This window comes from Portunus trituberculatus, chromosome 18 (genome assembly GCF_017591435.1).
Source record: "Portunus trituberculatus isolate SZX2019 chromosome 18, ASM1759143v1, whole genome shotgun sequence".
NCBI lineage: Eukaryota > Metazoa > Arthropoda > Malacostraca > Decapoda > Portunidae > Portunus > Portunus trituberculatus.
In genome coordinates, this window is record NC_059272.1 from 9656427 (window position 1) to 9674549 (window position 18123).

Sequence of the window (18123 nt, forward strand, 5' to 3'; positions counted from 1 at the left end):
GATCCGTAATCATGTTCCACTGTCCTAGATCTGCCCATTCTTCTCCTCCTCGGCCCGCCCCTCGCAAAGCATCCCTTTAGTTCTTTTTCTTTCCTTCACAGAGTTAGTGTTTCTTTGAATAATTACCACGTTTCCCTTTGTTTCACCATACTTGAGCTTCTTTTTTTGCTTCACCGTTCTGACCCTCTCTGAATTAATTTCCACTATGTTTCTGTACCTTTTCCTCTTATTTCCTTCTCATTCGTACTTATCCTTTAACTTTCACTCGCCACTCTTATCATTTAGTACCTCTTGACTTCCTTCTCATCTTCTGTTCTTTTGATCCTTCATCCTGCATTGTAATTCCACTTTCACTCCGTTCCATCCACCATTTCACGTGTGGTCTTCTTATATCCCTCACAGTCGTATGGGAGGTCCTGTGGCGCCCGAGGAGTGGCAAGGCGGTCTCAATTTTAAATACCGCCTGGGTCCAGGCCTACAGGAGCCGTCCTCACCACCTCCCTCAGCGTGCACACCCACAATGCCAACGCCACCGTGTACAACGTGGTGGCCACCATCAGGGGTGCCGTCGAGCCAGGTAGAGAGAGAGAGAGAGAGAGAGAGAGAGAGAGAGAGAGAGAGAGAGAGAGAGAGAGAGAGAGAGAGAGAATCTATTTCTTTCTTTCAATACTTTTCTGATATTCTATAATTCTTTCTTCCTACATGAATCCTCCTTGTCTATCATCAGCTCCATTAGGCGAAAAGAAAAGAAAAAACACAGGTGTCACATGTAGTCTGGCCAGTGATAATGAGCGGAGAGGTGCATACATAATGAAACCAGCCATCAGCATTCCTCCACCTGTTATGAACGATCAAAGACACATCAAGCCTCAAAAGCCCAAAATATATCCAAATTATCAATCATTAGACAGTAACATCGCAGCCTAACAGTACTGATATGCAACAACCCTACACGCGGTGATTGCAACTAACAGGACGGTGGAAGTATCGTGGCGAGCTCGCTATATATGTGTTCTCAGGTTTTCAGATTGTAGTTGACTGTTATAGCTGTACCGGTGATGCAAGAACTACACTCAGCGTTAATTGATTTCTGCCGCTTTGAGAGATTTGCAAGTGATGTATATATTCAGTGAATAATAATTCCCGTCCAGCACACTCAGCAAGTAGTATTCGGTAGTTACTCGCATAGCAGTAACGCTGTCCTTGAAGTGCGCTAGCAGTCAACACTTATATAAAGGGAATTAATCAAGAGATCTGTTCATGCTTTTTTAAATCAGAATATTATTGCAAATGAGATTAACCATTCATTGCGTTGTTGTTGTTTTTTCCTATTATTATTACTTATGTAGTTTTTTTTGAAGTGTGTGGTCAGCTTTGCCATGCCTAAACTTATAGGATGTGGTATAGGGTGGTCCACGATACGATCCCTCTCCACCAGGTGCCATGAGTGTAAGAGAGAGAGAGAGAGAGAGAGAGAGAGAGAGAGAGAGAGAGAGAGAGAGAGAGAGAGAGAGAGAGAGAGAGAGAGAGAGAGAGAGAGAGAGAGAGAGAGAGAGAGAGAGAGAGTGTGTGTGTGTGTGTGTGTGTGTGTGTGTGTGTGTGTGTGTGTGTGTGTGTGTGTGTGTGTGTGTGTGTGTGTGTGTGTGTGTGTGTGTGTGTGTGTGTGTGTACATGTGTGTATGAAAGCACGAGCACGTGCGTGCGTGATTATCTTTGTTCGTTTAACATGATAGTAATCTTGCACACTGACCTAAATAAACCAACATCAAACGCTTTATGGGAAGTGTACACCCACGCGTGTTGCTCTGATCTGATTCCATGCCGTCATTATATACGTAAAAAGGAGAGAAAACAAGTTTAAGGACATTGGTAACTGTGTCGCTCAAATCTATATCTTTGAATGCTGTCACTCGCACATCACACATTTCATAATTTTCAAATAATTTCCACCTGATAATAAAAAAAAAAGCGGTGTAGGTAATGTGAAATATATTGTGAGGAAAGTGTAATTGTGTCAAGGCTGCCTGAAATTCTGTAATTGCGCTCATAATACATGCTTGTTTCAGGATAAAAAAAATGTTTTCCGCCATTCATGTCATCATTGCCAATTGTGTAATTCAAGGTACGATGCATGACGGTCTCATTATGTTCATTACCGTAAACTTTCCTCTCTGTCGACGAAAACTTAAGGTATTTAATGAGCTTTGACGATCCCTTTGTTCCCGAAGCAAGATTGTTTGGGTGTATATGCTAAGGTTACGTAGAGCTAGAAAAGTTAAAAGGACTTATGCCGCTTTATTAACTTCAATATAAACATGCAACAAACTTAAGTCTTTCCAATTCTAACATTGAAACCCAAATGCTATTAGTAACTTTCATTATCATGTAATTCTTGTTACTGTAGAAGATCTGTTGTTCTGTGTCGTCAAGTTTAGCTTTATTTGCACTCAAGACGACTGTGTCCTGTGTTATAAAGAAAATTAACTTTTGTATCAGGTTAAGTAAGACCTATTGCAGTGCACGTTCGTAGTGATCCAGGCACGGATCTATTCAAGCAGCCACTCAACCTGATAGTCAATTGTTGGGGACGACCAGTATGTCTCCCTGGCAGCCATCCTCTTGTTCCTAAACTATTATTGCACCATATGAAAGGTCCTCATTGCTAAAGCTCAAACACCATTACCGAGACAAACAATTTCTGTTCTGCGAGACGTCATCTATCTGAAAGAGTTCCAAATAATGCGTAATGTGTATTCATGAATATATTAAGCTCATACCGTTTTACTTTTTTGGTCTAGCGGATTGATACTATCAAGTATTAAGTGGGGTATTTATTGTGAAAACATACGCCACGGCTGAGGCCATTTAATGTTTACGATTTGGTTGGAGCAGCCAAGAAAGAATGGTGGCGATGAATTTCTTTCCCACAGGTAGATTTATTTAATTTTTTTACCTTTTTTAATTTTGCAAGAAAAAAAAACCCTCTCCCACATATCTCAGCTGCATTAGAATATAAACAGTAGTCCAAGTAAAGTTAAAAATCTTTACTGGATTCGATATGAATTAAAGACAATTGGCACTCGTATTACACAAACTATCATACAGTGGACTCAGATTTTAATGTAATTCTAGGAACACTCTCCCACCACACGTCTATCCTCAACGCCTGCTCTGCACCTTCCACAATCATTCTCATCACCACCTGACTCGCCTGTCACACCTGACCACTTCACCTCTCATTGGCACTTGCCTTGCACTCGATGCGGTCGTATGCCGCCTCACTCGTGCCAACACACTCCCGCCTACACACTCCCTAATGTTCAGAAGCAAGACGAAATTTCGCGGCATAAATTGACTTCAATAAGACACGTTGAAAAAAAAAATATAGAAAGAAAATTGTCATTACGTAAGTGGAAAAATGATATAGATTTAATCAACGGATTCTGGTCTACAGACACTGTAAAGAACTAATAGTTTTACTGTCGTTGCATTTTTCTCCCAATAATCCATGCCTTTGTAGTTCGGCAAGGAAAAGAATCTTTCCGTCTGCAGAATCAATACGATACGCGTCATTCGAGAACCTGCAATAATGATGAGTTGACAATCAATTTTTCCCTTCCTGAGCTGTATCCCCACATCAGCAGAGTAAAGTTCGCTTCAGACTCCACAGCCAAGTAAAACATTTTCTCCGTCTCTTTTACACTTCCTTTTCTCCGCAGTTGTAAGAATAATACTTAGTACTCTGTCCTTCAGTTTGCCACACGCTCTTATCTTTTTTCATCAGTTTTTGACTAACGTATTCTCTCTCTCTCTCTCTCTCTCTCTCTCTCTCTCTCTCTCTCTAGCACATACCTAGTGTCAGCATTGAGAAACAGAATAGCCTCCTGAATGTTTACTGCTTTCTTATCATGAGGAGCGGGAATGGATAAGTGACGACAGAATGACAGGTCGGCAGTGTCTCTCATCGAACTGAATACTGTCTGTCTTTTAGAGAGCGAGAACTGACGACGGAGTGTTAAGAGTGCGACGTAGGAATCTCTCTCTCTCTCTCTCTCTCTCTCTCTCTCTCTCTCTCTCTCTCTCTCTCTCTCTCTCTCTCTTTCTCGTGACTTGAATTTCAGTTTTCTTTTCTTCCCGACAAAACCTTATAGCGTCCAGGTGTTATTGCGCTCCACTTTTTCCCCCATTCGCTCAGTGACATGAAACTGCAAAACGTAATCATATCCTTCCGCGGGAGCGAGTGAGAGTCGGGCGGGCGGTAATTGGTCCGTCACAAAGCAAAACTCATTTTCAAGTCTCCAGCTGCACACAATGTTGGGCACAGGAAGAAATTAACAGGGATATATGCAGTTCTCATTTTCACTCCACTCCATCACTTTTTTCGAAAGCTGGATGAAATTGTGTGTGTGTATGTGTGTGTGTGTGTGTGTGTGTGTGTGTGTGTGTGTGTGTGTGTGTGTGTGTGTGTGTGTGTGTGTGTGTGTGTGTGTGTGAGGGAGTGGTGTGGATGGGGTGCATGTGTTAAGGAATGAAAATAAAAAATATATAGAAAGATTTGTGCCCTTTATCGTGCTAGCACGGCTTAGACTCAAGGCAGAGAGAGAGAGAGAGAGAGAGAGAGAGAGAGAGAGAGAGAGAGAGAGAGAGAGAGAGAGAGAGAGAGATCATGTTAGCCATTGCTGTGAGAAATACCAACGAGACGTGTGGTCATCAAGGCGCGAAGAATACTTGTGAGTGTCTCGTCTCCCCAATGAAGTGTCGCCTGAGTCTCTCTGCCCACTTGCTTTTTCTTATTTAAGTGTGTGTGTGTGTGTATGTGTAGATTGCAAAGGTTCATTTACGTCTGAGATGAGTATTCTGGAGTACGGTGACATTTGTGTGTGTGTGTGTGTGTGTGTGTGTGTGTGTGTGTGTGTGTGTGTGTGTGTGTGTGTGTGTGTGTGTGTGTGTGCGTGTGTGTGTGTGAGTGTATATGTGAAGGGTAGAAGGGTAGTGGATAAAGGGTAGGGGAACTAAGTGTAAGGATAGACGTGAGAAGATCAAATTTCACAAAAAAAATATGGCGGTGCTAATGACAGTGAATTAAAAAAGGATCCCAGTCTTCATTTTTCTTGGCGCTAATGAAGGTGGTGGTTGTTTTTATTAGCGATACATTGATGATTGGATTTCATCAGCGACAAACAGCGGACGTGTTTTCCTTTGACGGGAAACGTGTTGAGAAAATCATTTGTTTTTCGGTTGTGATTGGCTTTAGTAAGTATTGCGCAGCATTTTGTTTATTTTCTTTATTTGTTTCAGCCCCTAATTTGTTTTTCTGTTTTTCATTTGTTGTTATGAGGAGACAAGTCTTTGTTGTTTTCTTTGAATTGTAAGAAGGATAACTTTGAACGATGGCCGACCTCTTATTTTGGCCAAAATACTGTCATAGTGTTTTTTCGGATGGAGTGAAAGAACGGATGTAGTTTGTGTATGTGTCTTTCTTTGTGTGTGTGTGTGTGTGTGTGTGTGTGTGCGTGTGCGTGTGGGCGCGCGCATGCATATGTGTAATTCACTGTTTGATCTGCTGCAGTCTCTGACGAGACAGCCAGACGTTACCCTACGGAACGAGCTCAGAGCTCATTGTTTCCGATCTTCGGATAGGCCTGAGACCAGGCACACACCACACACCGGGACAACAAGGTCACAACTCCTCGATTTACATCCCGTACCTACTCACTGCTAGGTGAACAGGGGCTACACGTGAAAGGAGACACACCCAAATATCTCCACCCGGCCGGGGAATCGAACCCCAGTCATCTGGCTTGTGAAACCAGCGCTCTAACCACTGAGCTACCGGGCCGTGTGTGTGTGTGTGTGTGTGTGTGTGTGTGTGCGTGTGCGCGCGCGCATGCATATGTGTGTGTTTGTGTGTGTGTGTGTGTGTGTGTGTGTGCATGCTAAGCAGAGGCGAATGTAAATATGTAAGGATAAAAATTCAAATGACGTTTCTGTTTTTAATTGTTGATATGTGTTCTTAGTACTTGTTGAATTGTTGTTTCTTTATCCACTTACCTGCCTGGCTGTGGTGAATGTGTGTGGCGCTGTAGAGCACGCGTATGGAAGCGCATGGGATTGCATGCATTGGCGGCCATGTGGTTGAGTGGTTATGGCGTGGTATGTTTGAAGTGGGTAAAGTAGACTGTAATTAATTGGCTGGTTTATCGTCGTGATGTGTGTATGTGGACGTAGATAACATTAGAATCCTAATGTATATATATATAAAAAAAAAAACATAATCACATCACCAATCAGGGTGTAATACTCTAGCGCAGAAGACATTGCCAGTCAAGAAGAAAAATATCTTGATAGAAAGTTGAGTACTCTATGTTACTTCGGATTGTTGTTGTGCCTCCGCCTCCGTACAACAGAGTGTGTTTGATTCCTTTCCAAAGATCGCTACGTGTTGCTAGGGAACCACCGCGACGCCTGGATCTTCGGGGGCGTGGATCCTTCCTCTGCCACTGCCTCCATGCTCGAGGTGTCTCGCCTCTACGGTCTCCTTCTCCAGGTGTGTTACGCGGCGGCCTTTGTATCCTCACGTCTCATTGAGACTCCTAATTGATTCGTGTTTTTTTTTAAATTATATATGAACATTTTGACTCCTCCCAGACAACGCTACTTGAATCACAGCTGCTCGAGGCACACGTGCTGCCGTTGCCTCTTTCTATTGTAATAATAACATGTCGTAAAAATATAACTACATTTTATATGGAATAAAAATTTCACTTTTCTCTGCACCGCTATAACAAAGCTCGTGTCAAGCCGAGAGATGGTGTGTGGTGCGATTCACATCTGCTATAGCTGATGAGTGCAGCCGCTTTTTGTGGCATAGTAAAATCAGAGTCTTGATGGCCCAGCGGTGGCTACACGTTATAATGAAATAGTGAGAAACCAATTTCGTAATCTTGATTTTCTGTTTTGAATGAAAAATGTTGGTGTTGATTTTTATTGTACAATTTTAGTATTTGAGCCATGTTTTCTTTCCCTTCTGTCTTAGCTTGGTGCTCTCCCCTGCTTCTGAATGTGTGCAGCGAGGCAGGCATCAAGGCGAAGCCACCAGTGGCCTTGCTCATAGGCACTTGTTCATAGTATCTTTGTTATTATATTTTCTTAGCTACATGCTACTGAGCCTGCAGAAATGTCACCATGATGGGAACTCAGCTGTTTTCCACTCGTCTACCCTGGAGGAAATTCCATGGTTCACTATACACTGTCCTTGACTTTTCCGCTTGCTGCCCTCCCTTCACCTGGATCCCTGTCACTGGCTTCTCTTTCTTCACTCTGTCGCAGAAAGGGTGGCGGCCTCGCCGGAGCCTCGTGTTCTGCAGTTGGGCTGCTGAAGAGTATGGCCTCGTAGGATCAACCGAGTGGACGGAGCAGTTCACAACTGTACTCCAAGGTCGCGCCGTGGCTTACCTCAACGTTGACATGGTGTTTGAGGGTGAGTTATGCTGGAAGAATAAAAGACTAGGTAACAATACTTATCAGTAATTAGTATTTTATTGAAGTGTTGTTGAAAAGTGCATAGTCTTGCATATCAGACGTATTGTGTTATAAATAACACCAGTATAACTCGCAACACAAGCAAGCCTTGGCACCTTGGAGAATATGGTTTATTGGAGCCTGGGTCGTTAGATAAACTGAAAGGCAAGGACAAGAAATGATAGCGTCCTGTGTAGGAATAATAACTAGGTTATAACTGGAATTGTCTGGACTTTTTAACTTTTTTTTTGGAATACATGATTAGACTGGCGAATAAAAGTTGATGAAAAAAAAATAGTGGAGTGAAGCCAAACACTCAGGCAAGTAATGCACAGCAGCAAAAGTAGAATTATTAACTACAGTCTTACCTACACCCTTGAGGCTTCGCGCGTCTAGACGAAAACTGTCTGGTCTTGGACACGTTCTTTCACTATCACGAACTGTGGGCTCTAAAAGCTGATTAATTACCTGCAGGCGGGGAACCTCTGGGTGCAGAAAGCTCTTCCTAATTACTGAACGGAATCAATTAAACTTTGGGAGAAGTCTCTTCTGTCTCCATGCTCTTACACTAAATCACTAAGAAAACTCATGCATTCCGTCTTTTATACGACTAGTAACCAATTCACCGCTTCGCCCAGAGGTGCGGGAAGGAACTACGATTCTGTGTGGTACAGTAAATGGGAAAATGTTGAAATGTGTGCCGTGTCTACGCAGAAATTCCTTGGCAACTTAAACATTGTGCACAATCCAGAATGTGGCCGCAAGGCAGATCTGAACCACTCCTTTCAAGGTCTGACAAAAATTCCTCTGTGCTTAGCTTCCCTATAGTTACCCACTGCCACGCAAGCAAGCAAGCGCCTACGTGCGCGCGCGCGCACACACACACACACACACACACACACACACACACACACACACACACACACTACTTCCTTTATCACTATCAATAACAACAACAAAGACAACAATATTTTTTTCAATGTAAGAGTTTTCGATCATTGGCAAGATTAGTAGAAAAAAGACAGTCCTTTAGAGATATAGTAGTAAGTTAATGACAACAATGTTAATAACGTCGATCAATAGGACGGGGAAACAGGGCGAGTGTTAAGCAGCTTATTTCTCGAGTAGTTTCCTTAGAAGTCTTACTGGCGAAACTAATGAAAGTATATTTGTTTTGCCTACACAATGATGAGAATGATGGTGAAGGAAAGAGAAAATGTAATAGATAAAGATAATGTAGATAAACATGGCAAAAAGGAAAGGAATACTTGTAATAGCAGATGAATGAATAAGTAAAGACCGTAGTAAAGGAAGAAAAAAAGTTGTAATTAATAGATAAATAAGAACAGAAGAAAAGAAAGTAAATGTAGTAGAATCGACATATTAAAAATATCGTAGAGAGGAGAGAAGTGATAGCAATAATAGATCAATAAATAAAAAAAGACATAAGAAAGGAAAGAAAAAAAAATGACAGACTAAGTAAATAAACACAGTAGAAAGAAAAATTGTCATTGATAAATAGACAAATAATTCCAACAGAAAGGAAAACAAGAAAGGATAAAAAACAGGCAAACGGAGAAAGAAAGAAAAGAAAAGGAAGTAAATAAAACAAAGAAGGATAAAAAGAGAAAGTAAATGAGAATGGATAAATAGATGAATAAATATAATAGATAAGTTCATTGATACTTATAGATACAGGAAAGAAAAGAAAAAATAAATCACAAAAAGACGAAAAGAAAGTAAATGAAAATGGAAAATAGATGAATAAATGTAATAGATGAGTACATTGATACTTACAGATACAGGAGAAGCTAATCATCAAACCCATAAATACGTAAATACAAGAGTGATACGTGGCCTCTCACCATCTCTCCTCAGGGACGTACAGCTTCATTTCTATGGCGTCACCACTCCTGCGGGACACCATCGTGAGGGCGGCGAAGATAGTGCCCAACCCAGACCCGGAGGAGGCAGCCGCGGGGAGACCAACACTGCATGACACCTGGTTACATCGCCACCCAGACCCAAGACACCCTGACCGCCCCAAGTGAGTGTTGGACAAACATAGTAGTTTTACTTTCTCACCGCGATTGTTTTCAGAGGCCACAATGTTTATTACCTTGGTTCTCAAGACTTATTCTCGTGTCGATAATGTGTAGAAATCTTTTTAATCTTTCACTAGAATTATGTAAAAGAAACGCCCTTTATAAAGCCGTACAACTTTAATTAGACTCTTTTGAAGGTCGTAGAGGTGCGGCGAAGAAGTTTTTTCAGGATATAGTTGAAAAACCGATCGCCTTGATGAAATATATATAAAAAAAAAAAATCAATAAATAAAAGTAAGTAAAAAAAAAATAATGTCAGCGTCACAACGGGTACGCATCTTGTATTCATGTTACATTTTTCTTTCGTTTCTTTTTTTTTTTTTACTCTTGTACTAACATTTTTCTCCCTTTCCTTTTCTTCATTCTTGTAGTATCATTTTTCCTTCACTCCCTTTCATATTTTTTAACCAAATGTTGAGTATACAGAGATGTAGAGTGTAAGTGCGGAGTAACAGGAGGGGGGTGGCTGGTGCTTGAGGAGATAAAGAGGTGAGTGAGGGGTGTAAGGGTAATAACAGGTAATTTCCATGAGAAACTAAGGACGAGGGGATGTGATGGTCAATACGGTATGGACAAATATTGGGTGATGTATGTGTGGGGTTGCCAGGATGAGGGCGGTGTGTCCTCGGCGTATAGGAGTGGGAGGTTGAGGGTTCGTGGGTCGTTGGTGTGTCATCGTTGTTTTATCTTTATTAATGAAAAGATTCTCATTTCTGAGGCGCCTTATGTCGGGAACAAGATTGCGTACTGAATTATTAATCTCCTTTCTTAGATGTAATATATCATTCAGACCTAACCTTCTTTCAAAATATTTATTATTTTTGAAGTATTGAATTCAATTTGTCTGTGGCCTCCCCCCCCCCCACCTCTCTCTCTCTCTCTCTCTCTCTCTCTCTCTCTCTCTCTCTCTCTCTGTGTGTGTGTGTGTGTGTGTGTGTGTGTGTGTGTGTGTGTGTGTGTGTGTCTTGTTACGACCTTCAAGCAGCCTGACCCAGTGCCCTCAAGGAGCTGTGGGCACCAGTCACTGATTAGGTTAATCACTCTTATTAAATACAAAAATTAAGATAAGTAGTCAAGAGTGACTTGGCTTCAATGCAACGGTTCTTAACGCAAAAGGCTGTTCAAGGGTGTAACAGAACTGAAAAACTAATAATAAGGAAAGGTTAAGAGAAATAATTTAAATCCTTAACTAATTTATTAACAAAAATAAGCAAAGTTAACTTAACAACAAACAAAATTAAACTTAAGGCCCGTGGATAGTTAAAAGTATAGTAATCACATCCAAATAGAGAAAATAATAGCACTCACAAAAATATAGAATCACAAAATATAATAAATCAGGTAAATAAGTTTAACCTAACTGCTCAATACTGAAATAAGTCACCCGTGGGGGTGTCAACACACCTGCAGCTCAACACCACATACACAACAAAAGAAATAACTCATTAGCACCAAGAAATATAATAAATAAGATGCTTAAGGGTGAAAAAAGGTGTAATATGAGACCACAAAAATAAATAAATAAGTACCACACTTACTAGAAGTAATAAGTAAACAAATTCACCACACACTTGCCCTCCCCTCTGGCTGGTACACACAATAATGAGTAAATCACCACAAATAATATGATTGTTAGGTAATACAACCACAATAAACACCCAAAATCTCTCTTGGCTTACCCGCTCACAAAATGGACGACAGCGTCTCCTGCGCTGGACAAAGAGAAATCACCAAATATACCAGATAACACCCAAAACACCCAAAATATTCACACGTCACAAAACACAGTGACTTAAATAAGTGCCAAGGAGAACCAGAATCCCTACGATCAGAGAAATAAGGAGTAAGATACTCAGCCAGAGATATGAGGGATGAGGGAGCGGAGTGGCGGTCACAGGTCCAAGCCTTCAGGCACTCCAGTGTGGTCTGAGATTGTGGCGTCGGTTCACAGGCCTTTGTCCGAGGGGAAAACATTACGTCACATGATGTCATCTGAGCACCCATTGGCTAACACTCTCTAAACCTGCCAGAGGGCGTGATCAGAGTACCATCTCATTGGTCCCGGCACCATCGCCTTCCTCTCACAAAGACAATAGCAAACATGACGTCACGACACTCTCTAAAATATCCGACGGGCACCCGCTTACACTAAAAGCATAGCAGTACATTATTACAATAAATGTATACGAATCACGAAATACTAATGTAACATACAATAAAATAATAAATGGGTAAATATTACATACATAAGAAAGGCCGTCTTGAAAGCATTACAAATATATACACGACGAAAATATTACTGTCAGGGCGCCATCACAACTTAAGCTAAAACACAATACAATATATTAAATATCTGACGGTCGTAACAGTCTGTGTCAAAAATGTTTAATCTAAGAGCATTTGTAGTCTTAGAAGAAGACCAACGTGAACACCAAATAACGAGAGAAAAGACTTTTTTTCTAATAAGAGGCAAGGATATCACTGTTAGGAAGACTAATGAGGCAAGGAACCTCCCCCGGTGTCAGACTTACATCAACTTCCTTTCCAATTACGGAGATGGAAGTTCCAAGAGGATGATTCCCGATGCTCCGGAAGAGAAGATAAGTATTCGAGTGTTCCTCCGCTGATTTATTTCATTTCTTTTTCTGCTCTCCTTCTCTCTCTCTCTCTCTCTCTCTCTCTCTCTCTCTCTCTCTCTCTCTCTCTCTCTCTCTCTCCCCCCTATTTTTTCACTCGTATCCTCTCTACATTTTTTTTTCCTCTTTTCTCTGCTTTCCTTCCTTTTCCCTCTCTGTTTCACCTTATTCTTTGTCTTCCCATCTTTCTCCACATTTCTCCCCTTTCTCTTCTCCACCCGTCCAAACATTTCTCTTTCTCCTCAACCTCTCCTGTTATTTTTTTCTCTTGCTATCGTTCCACCTTTCCTTTCCTTCTCCCTCTCCTTTATAGCTTGTATATACCCCTTCACTCTCTCTCTCTCTCTCTCTCTCTCTCTCTCTCTCTCTCTCTCTCTCTCTCTCTCTCTCTCTTTCAGTATTTTATAATCGTATTAAAATTTCTAATCCTCTTTCGTAGATTCCTGGGTCTTGGAAGCGGCAGTGACTTTGCGACCTTCCAGCACGTGCTCGGTATTCCCTGCATGGATATGTACTACACAGCGCCCCCGGTAAGAGAGAGAGAGAGAGAGAGAGAGAGAGAGAGAGAGAGAGAGAGAGAGAGAGAGAGAGAGAGAGAGAGAGAGAGGTTTCTTCTTTTTTGTTTTATTTCTGTCGTTTTATTCCATGTGTTTTTAATTCATAGTAGTAGAAGTAGTAGTAGTTGTAGTAGTAGTAGTAGTAGTAGTAGTAGTAGTAGTAGTAGTAGTAGTAGTAGTAGTAGTAGTAGTAGTAGTAGTAGTAGTAGTAGTAGTAGTAGTAGTGGTGGTAGTAGTAGTAGTAGTAGTAGTAGTAGTAGTAGTAGTAGTAGTAGTAGTAGTAGTAGTAGTAGTAGTAGTAGTAGCAGTAAGTAGTAGTAGTAGTAGTAGTAGTAGTAGTAGTAGTAGTAGTGGTGGTGATGGTAGTTGTATTAGTAGTAATAGTGGAATTGATTATCCTCAGTCTTCCTGTTCTTTTCTTATTCTTATTCATTTTCCCTCAATCTCTCTCTCTCTCTCTCTCTCTCTCTCTCTCTCTCTCTCTCTCTCTCTCTCTCTCTCTCTCTCTCTCTCTCTCTCTCTCTCTCTCTTCCTTCAACGTTGGAAATCATTCGGTTAGGATGACATGGTTACACGCTCGCATTCACTCACACACACACACACACACACACACACACACACACACACACACACACACACACAGAGAGAGAGAGAGAGAGAGAGAGAGAGAGAGAGAGAGAGAGAGAGAGAGAGAGAGAGAGAGAGAGAGAGAGAGATGAAACCACGACTTTTATACGCATGAAACAAATATTATTATGAAAAAAAATATATATATAAATATCGTATCATCAAAGTGAAATGTTGAAGGGAGAGACGAGTGAGAGTAGATATTGGTATATATATATATATAAATTTGGACCCAAGGAAAAAAAGGTGCAAAAAAAAGGAGAAATTCGATAATGGAAGGGATGTAGATAGCACGGACCAAAGGGAAGGGAGAGTGATGAGAGAAAAAGCGGTCTGAGTGGCAACAAAATATGCATGAGATGTTAGGGGAAGAGTTAGTTGCGGAAGACGAAGGAGTGATATTTATTTTACCTAGAAATGTATACGTGGCATATTGTGTATAGACTGAGGGATGTACAGCTCGTAGGAAAATTGCGTACGTTTATGGATGAGGGAAGAAAAGAGAGAGAGAGAGAGAGGGTAAGGGAAGAAGAGTGAAAGATGGACGATAATAACGATGGGCGAGACTCAGGACAAACTGAGGGATGGAAGAATGACGAAAATGAAGAGTGAAAATGTCAGACAAAGTGAAGGAGGAAATGTATGAGAAGGAACAGGAATGTGAAGATAATTCTATCCACATCACAACTTTGGTATATATGCTATTTTGACGGAGTAAATATGTTAAAACCTCATTGTGTTGCAAATATGTTTGGCAGATCCGAGTGAGTCTTGTGGAGAGGAATTATTAAGGAGAGAAGCAAAGTATAGAGCACGACTGTATTCTTTTTTATTCTTTTATTGTGAAGGAAGTTGTATAGCCCACTGTCTTGTATAAATCACTACACACAGAGAAAGACCGCTAGCATTTCTATATAAAAAATTGCGGATGATTTTACATAATATGAAGTGGTCAACTTCGTCGCCGTCCGCATTGTTAGAGGTTACATCATTCCTATAGCCATTTAGTGATATGTGTGTTTTATATTTTTAGTAAATATTGATACTTCACGAGGTGTTTCCACGGGGACTATAGCGATATCGCGTATTTTTCACTGCAAGTTTCGTTATTTTTAGCCACAAAATTGCTGAGGCAGTGGCCATAAATTCAATTATTCAAACCAGAAAGTGTTTCTTTTCTTATGCATCTAAACTGCATACCTTAGCATATAAATGTTGAACCCTGTTGTGAAATATAGAGGAAAAGAAAACATTTTCTTGGTAGAGTAATTGTCTGTCCGTTTAGCTCGTTAGCTTTATTTTTCATATTATTGTTCAACTTGCTTTTCTTTTGGACCAAAAGAAGAAATAATAGAGAAAAAAATAATAGTGAAAAAAAAAGAAAATAATACATATGCATACGAACATGCAAATAAAACTGTGAAGGAGCATTTGAGGATGAGTAGGAGGAAGGACAGGAGAGAGGATCAAAAGTATCAAAGGTGTGTATTCAGGTCAGTGTGCGCTGCTCGTGAACCAGAAGCCGATCACCACTCAGGGAATAACGATCATGGGAGAATAGGAGACTCTTTCCAGGCGATCACGTGCTGCAGCTGTACTAGGAGAGAGAGAGAGAGAGAGAGAGAGAGAGAGAGTAGCACATGGCCTGCCTTGTGGAAAGTGAGTAGTGTGGTGCCGCTTCACAAGAAAAACTCAAAAACCGAAGCTAATAATTACCGTCCTGTGTCCCTGCTGCCGGTGCTCAGTAAAGTGTTAGAAACTATATTGGCCTCGAGACTTACGCAGCATCTTGAGAGACACCACCTGCTGAGCACCAGGCAGTTCGGCTTCAGGCAGGGGAGATCGGCGGCAGACCTGCACCTGCAACTTTCGAGTGAATGGAGTGCTACCTTGGACAAGGGCAAGGCCACCCTTGTCGTCGCTCTCGACATTGAAAGAGCCTTTGACAAAATTTGGCATTCTGCGCTCGTCTCGAGGCTCCGTGCTGTCAGCGTGGACGGGCCGCTCCTTAATCTCCTCGAGAGTTACCTGAGGGACAGACACTTCAAAGTGACCGTCAATGGGCGTGATTCTAGGCTTTAGCCCATCAGAGCGGGTGTCCCTCAGGGAAGCTGCCTTGGTCCCCTGCTCTGGAACGTTTATATTAACGACCTGCTGCACCTCGTCCCGAGCACGAGAGCATACGCGGATGACCTCACCCTGTCTCTCTGCTACGGACCTGAGGAAGAAGACGCCGCTGTCAGCATGCTGAACGCCACACTGAGCCGCATCGCAGCATGGGGCAAAAAGTGGCAGGTTCAGTTTGCTGCACATAAGACACAGCTGCTCGCCATCTCCAGATGCAGGACCGCCCCTCGCCTTGTCTTCCAAGGCGACACGCTGACTCCGCAGGACGAGGTGGAGGTGCTGGGGGTCACTTACGACAAGAAGTTGACCTTCAGATCCCACATAGAGCAGCTCGCCAGGAAGCCTCAGGAAGCTGGCATTCCTGAGAAGGATGTCACATCTCCTGGACAGCAGGGGAATGGAAGTCCTCTACAAGGCCCAGGTTCGCTCGTCCCTAGAATACGCGTGCTTAGCGTGGGGGGCGCGGCCAGCATGCATCTGGAGTTACAGAACAAGGTCCAGGAGCGGGCAGCAAGGCTCATTAGCAAGGCCGGACACCAGCCAACATTGCAAAGTCTCCAACACCGGCGTGACGTGGCGGGACTCACTGTAATGTTCAAGGTACAGCTGCAGGGTGTGCGTCGCACCTTCAGTCACTCCGGCAGCCTCCCCGACAGGCCCAGGTCGCTACTAGAGCCGTCACCTCAGCTCCGGGGGAACTGCTACAACCACGCTGTAGGACGTGTCACCACCAACGGCAGTTCGTTCACACTTACGTGGGGTTGTGGAACAAACTGATAGCCAGTGAACAAAAATGTGATCATTTTGACAGACTTACAACACAAAAGTTCAAATGTACAGTTAAAGAGTGGGTGATAAACTACATACAGCAGTGATATGTATAAGTAGACAGAGTGAGGCTTTAAGATAGGCAACATTAACTATGTAACCTTTAGTCTACAAGTTGTCACTATAAGCTATGTAAGGTAGTGGTGACTTACTCTGTAAATATGTTGTAAACTGTATAAATAAAAAGAGAGAGAGAGAGAGAGAGAGAGAGAGAGAGAGAGAGAGAGAGAGAGAGGCAGCGGGAGAAGGAGTGGGAATGACAACAGGAAGGGATGAAGAGAATGAGTTGTCAGGGATGTATGTCTTTGTGTGTGAGACAGAGAGAGAGAGAGAGAGAGAGAGAGAGAGAGAGAGAGAGAAATATATTTTTTTATATTTGAAATTGTATCGTATTCACACTTAACCTTACAATCCGAAAGAAAAAAAATGTAATCATGCATATCGGTCCGATAAGATCTAACCGCTATACAAAACTTTCTCTCTCTCTCTCTCTCTCTCTCTCTCTCTCTCTCTCTCTCTCTCTCCCAAGGAAAAAGAGAAAAAAATAGCCATGGAAGTGTCGTAGTTTGCAGAGAGAGAGAGAGAGAGAGAGAGAGAGAGAGAGAGAGAGAGAGAGAGAGAGAGAGAGAGAGAGAGAGAGAGAGAGAGAGAGAGAGAGAGAGAGAGAGAGAGAGAGATACAAGACTAAGTGAAGTTGAATAGGAAGACAAGAACATGAGTGAGTTAATTTATTTACCGTGTGTTGAAATGTCTTTAGAGCTTCTGCGTCAAAGGATGCTTGTTGCTTTTAAATCTATTGCTTGTGTCTGATGCCTCTTTTAAAGATAGCGTGGCCAGAATCTACTTTGTGTCACTCGGTGCATAATTTGTCATCTGAACCTTTACTTTCTATTCACCGTCGGCAGCTCCGGGTCTCGTTTTGACGGCTTGAATTAATTACTCACTCGAACAATTCCATTTGCTTCTACGTCATCGTTCTCTTTCTCCTCCTCCTCCTCCTCCTCCTCCTCCTCCTCCTCCTCCTCCTCCTCCTCTTCCTCCTCCTCCTGCTTCTGCTGTGCTTTTCTACCAGCACTACTGCTATTAGTAATATTACTGCTGCAAGTTAACTTTTTCTTCTACTACTACTACTACTACTACTACTACTACTACTACTACTACCATCACCACCACAACTACCACCACTGCTATGATCAACACTCATAACCTTACTCACCCTCCTCAAAGAAAAACCCATCACAGATTCAGGTCAGGAACCGCACGTGACGCACGAAGAGAGAGAGAGAGAGAGAGAGAGAGAGAGAGAGAGAGAGAGAGTGTATGTGTGTGTGTTTATGACAGCACTACCACTGCGCCAGTGATTTGAGTGAAGACAATCTCATCTCTGCCATCCATGAACCAACGCTGTGTGGGAATAATCATGTGATGTGTTGTTATGTGGCGCTTTGTTGTCGCGAAGTATTCATGACACCGCCACCTCTCTGCCGTGTATTGCAGGGGAAACGAAGCGGAGAATAACAGGTAACACTTTGATTCGTCTTTATTAATAGTAGGATGAGGCTACAGTAATACAGAAGGCGGTGTTATGGAAGCCTGTGTTGGCTCCTCTTGGTTGATAGTTACAGCTTCTTAAAACAAAGGTAATTAAGATGGAAGAGTCTCAAAGTTGAGATGTTCGGCGAGCAGTGGGGAACAAATTAAGGGATCATGTCAAGTTCCCTT

The 18123-nt window shown here is 42.2% G+C and overlaps 1 protein-coding gene across 1 annotated transcript in view; it reads left to right on the plus strand.

Annotated features, from left to right (window-relative positions):
* Positions 1–456: 456 nt before the first annotated feature.
* LOC123505365 (N-acetylated-alpha-linked acidic dipeptidase 2-like) overlaps positions 457–18123 on the plus strand; it is a gene marked incomplete at its 5' end in the record, with an annotated part of 52815 nt that continues 35148 nt past the window's right edge. The window contains 5 exons of the mRNA XM_045256584.1: positions 457–577; positions 6432–6547; positions 7330–7480; positions 9400–9568; positions 12702–12792. Coding sequence (XP_045112519.1) covers positions 457–577; positions 6432–6547; positions 7330–7480; positions 9400–9568; positions 12702–12792 — 648 coding nt within the window. The remainder of the gene's footprint in view (positions 578–6431; positions 6548–7329; positions 7481–9399; positions 9569–12701; positions 12793–18123) is intronic.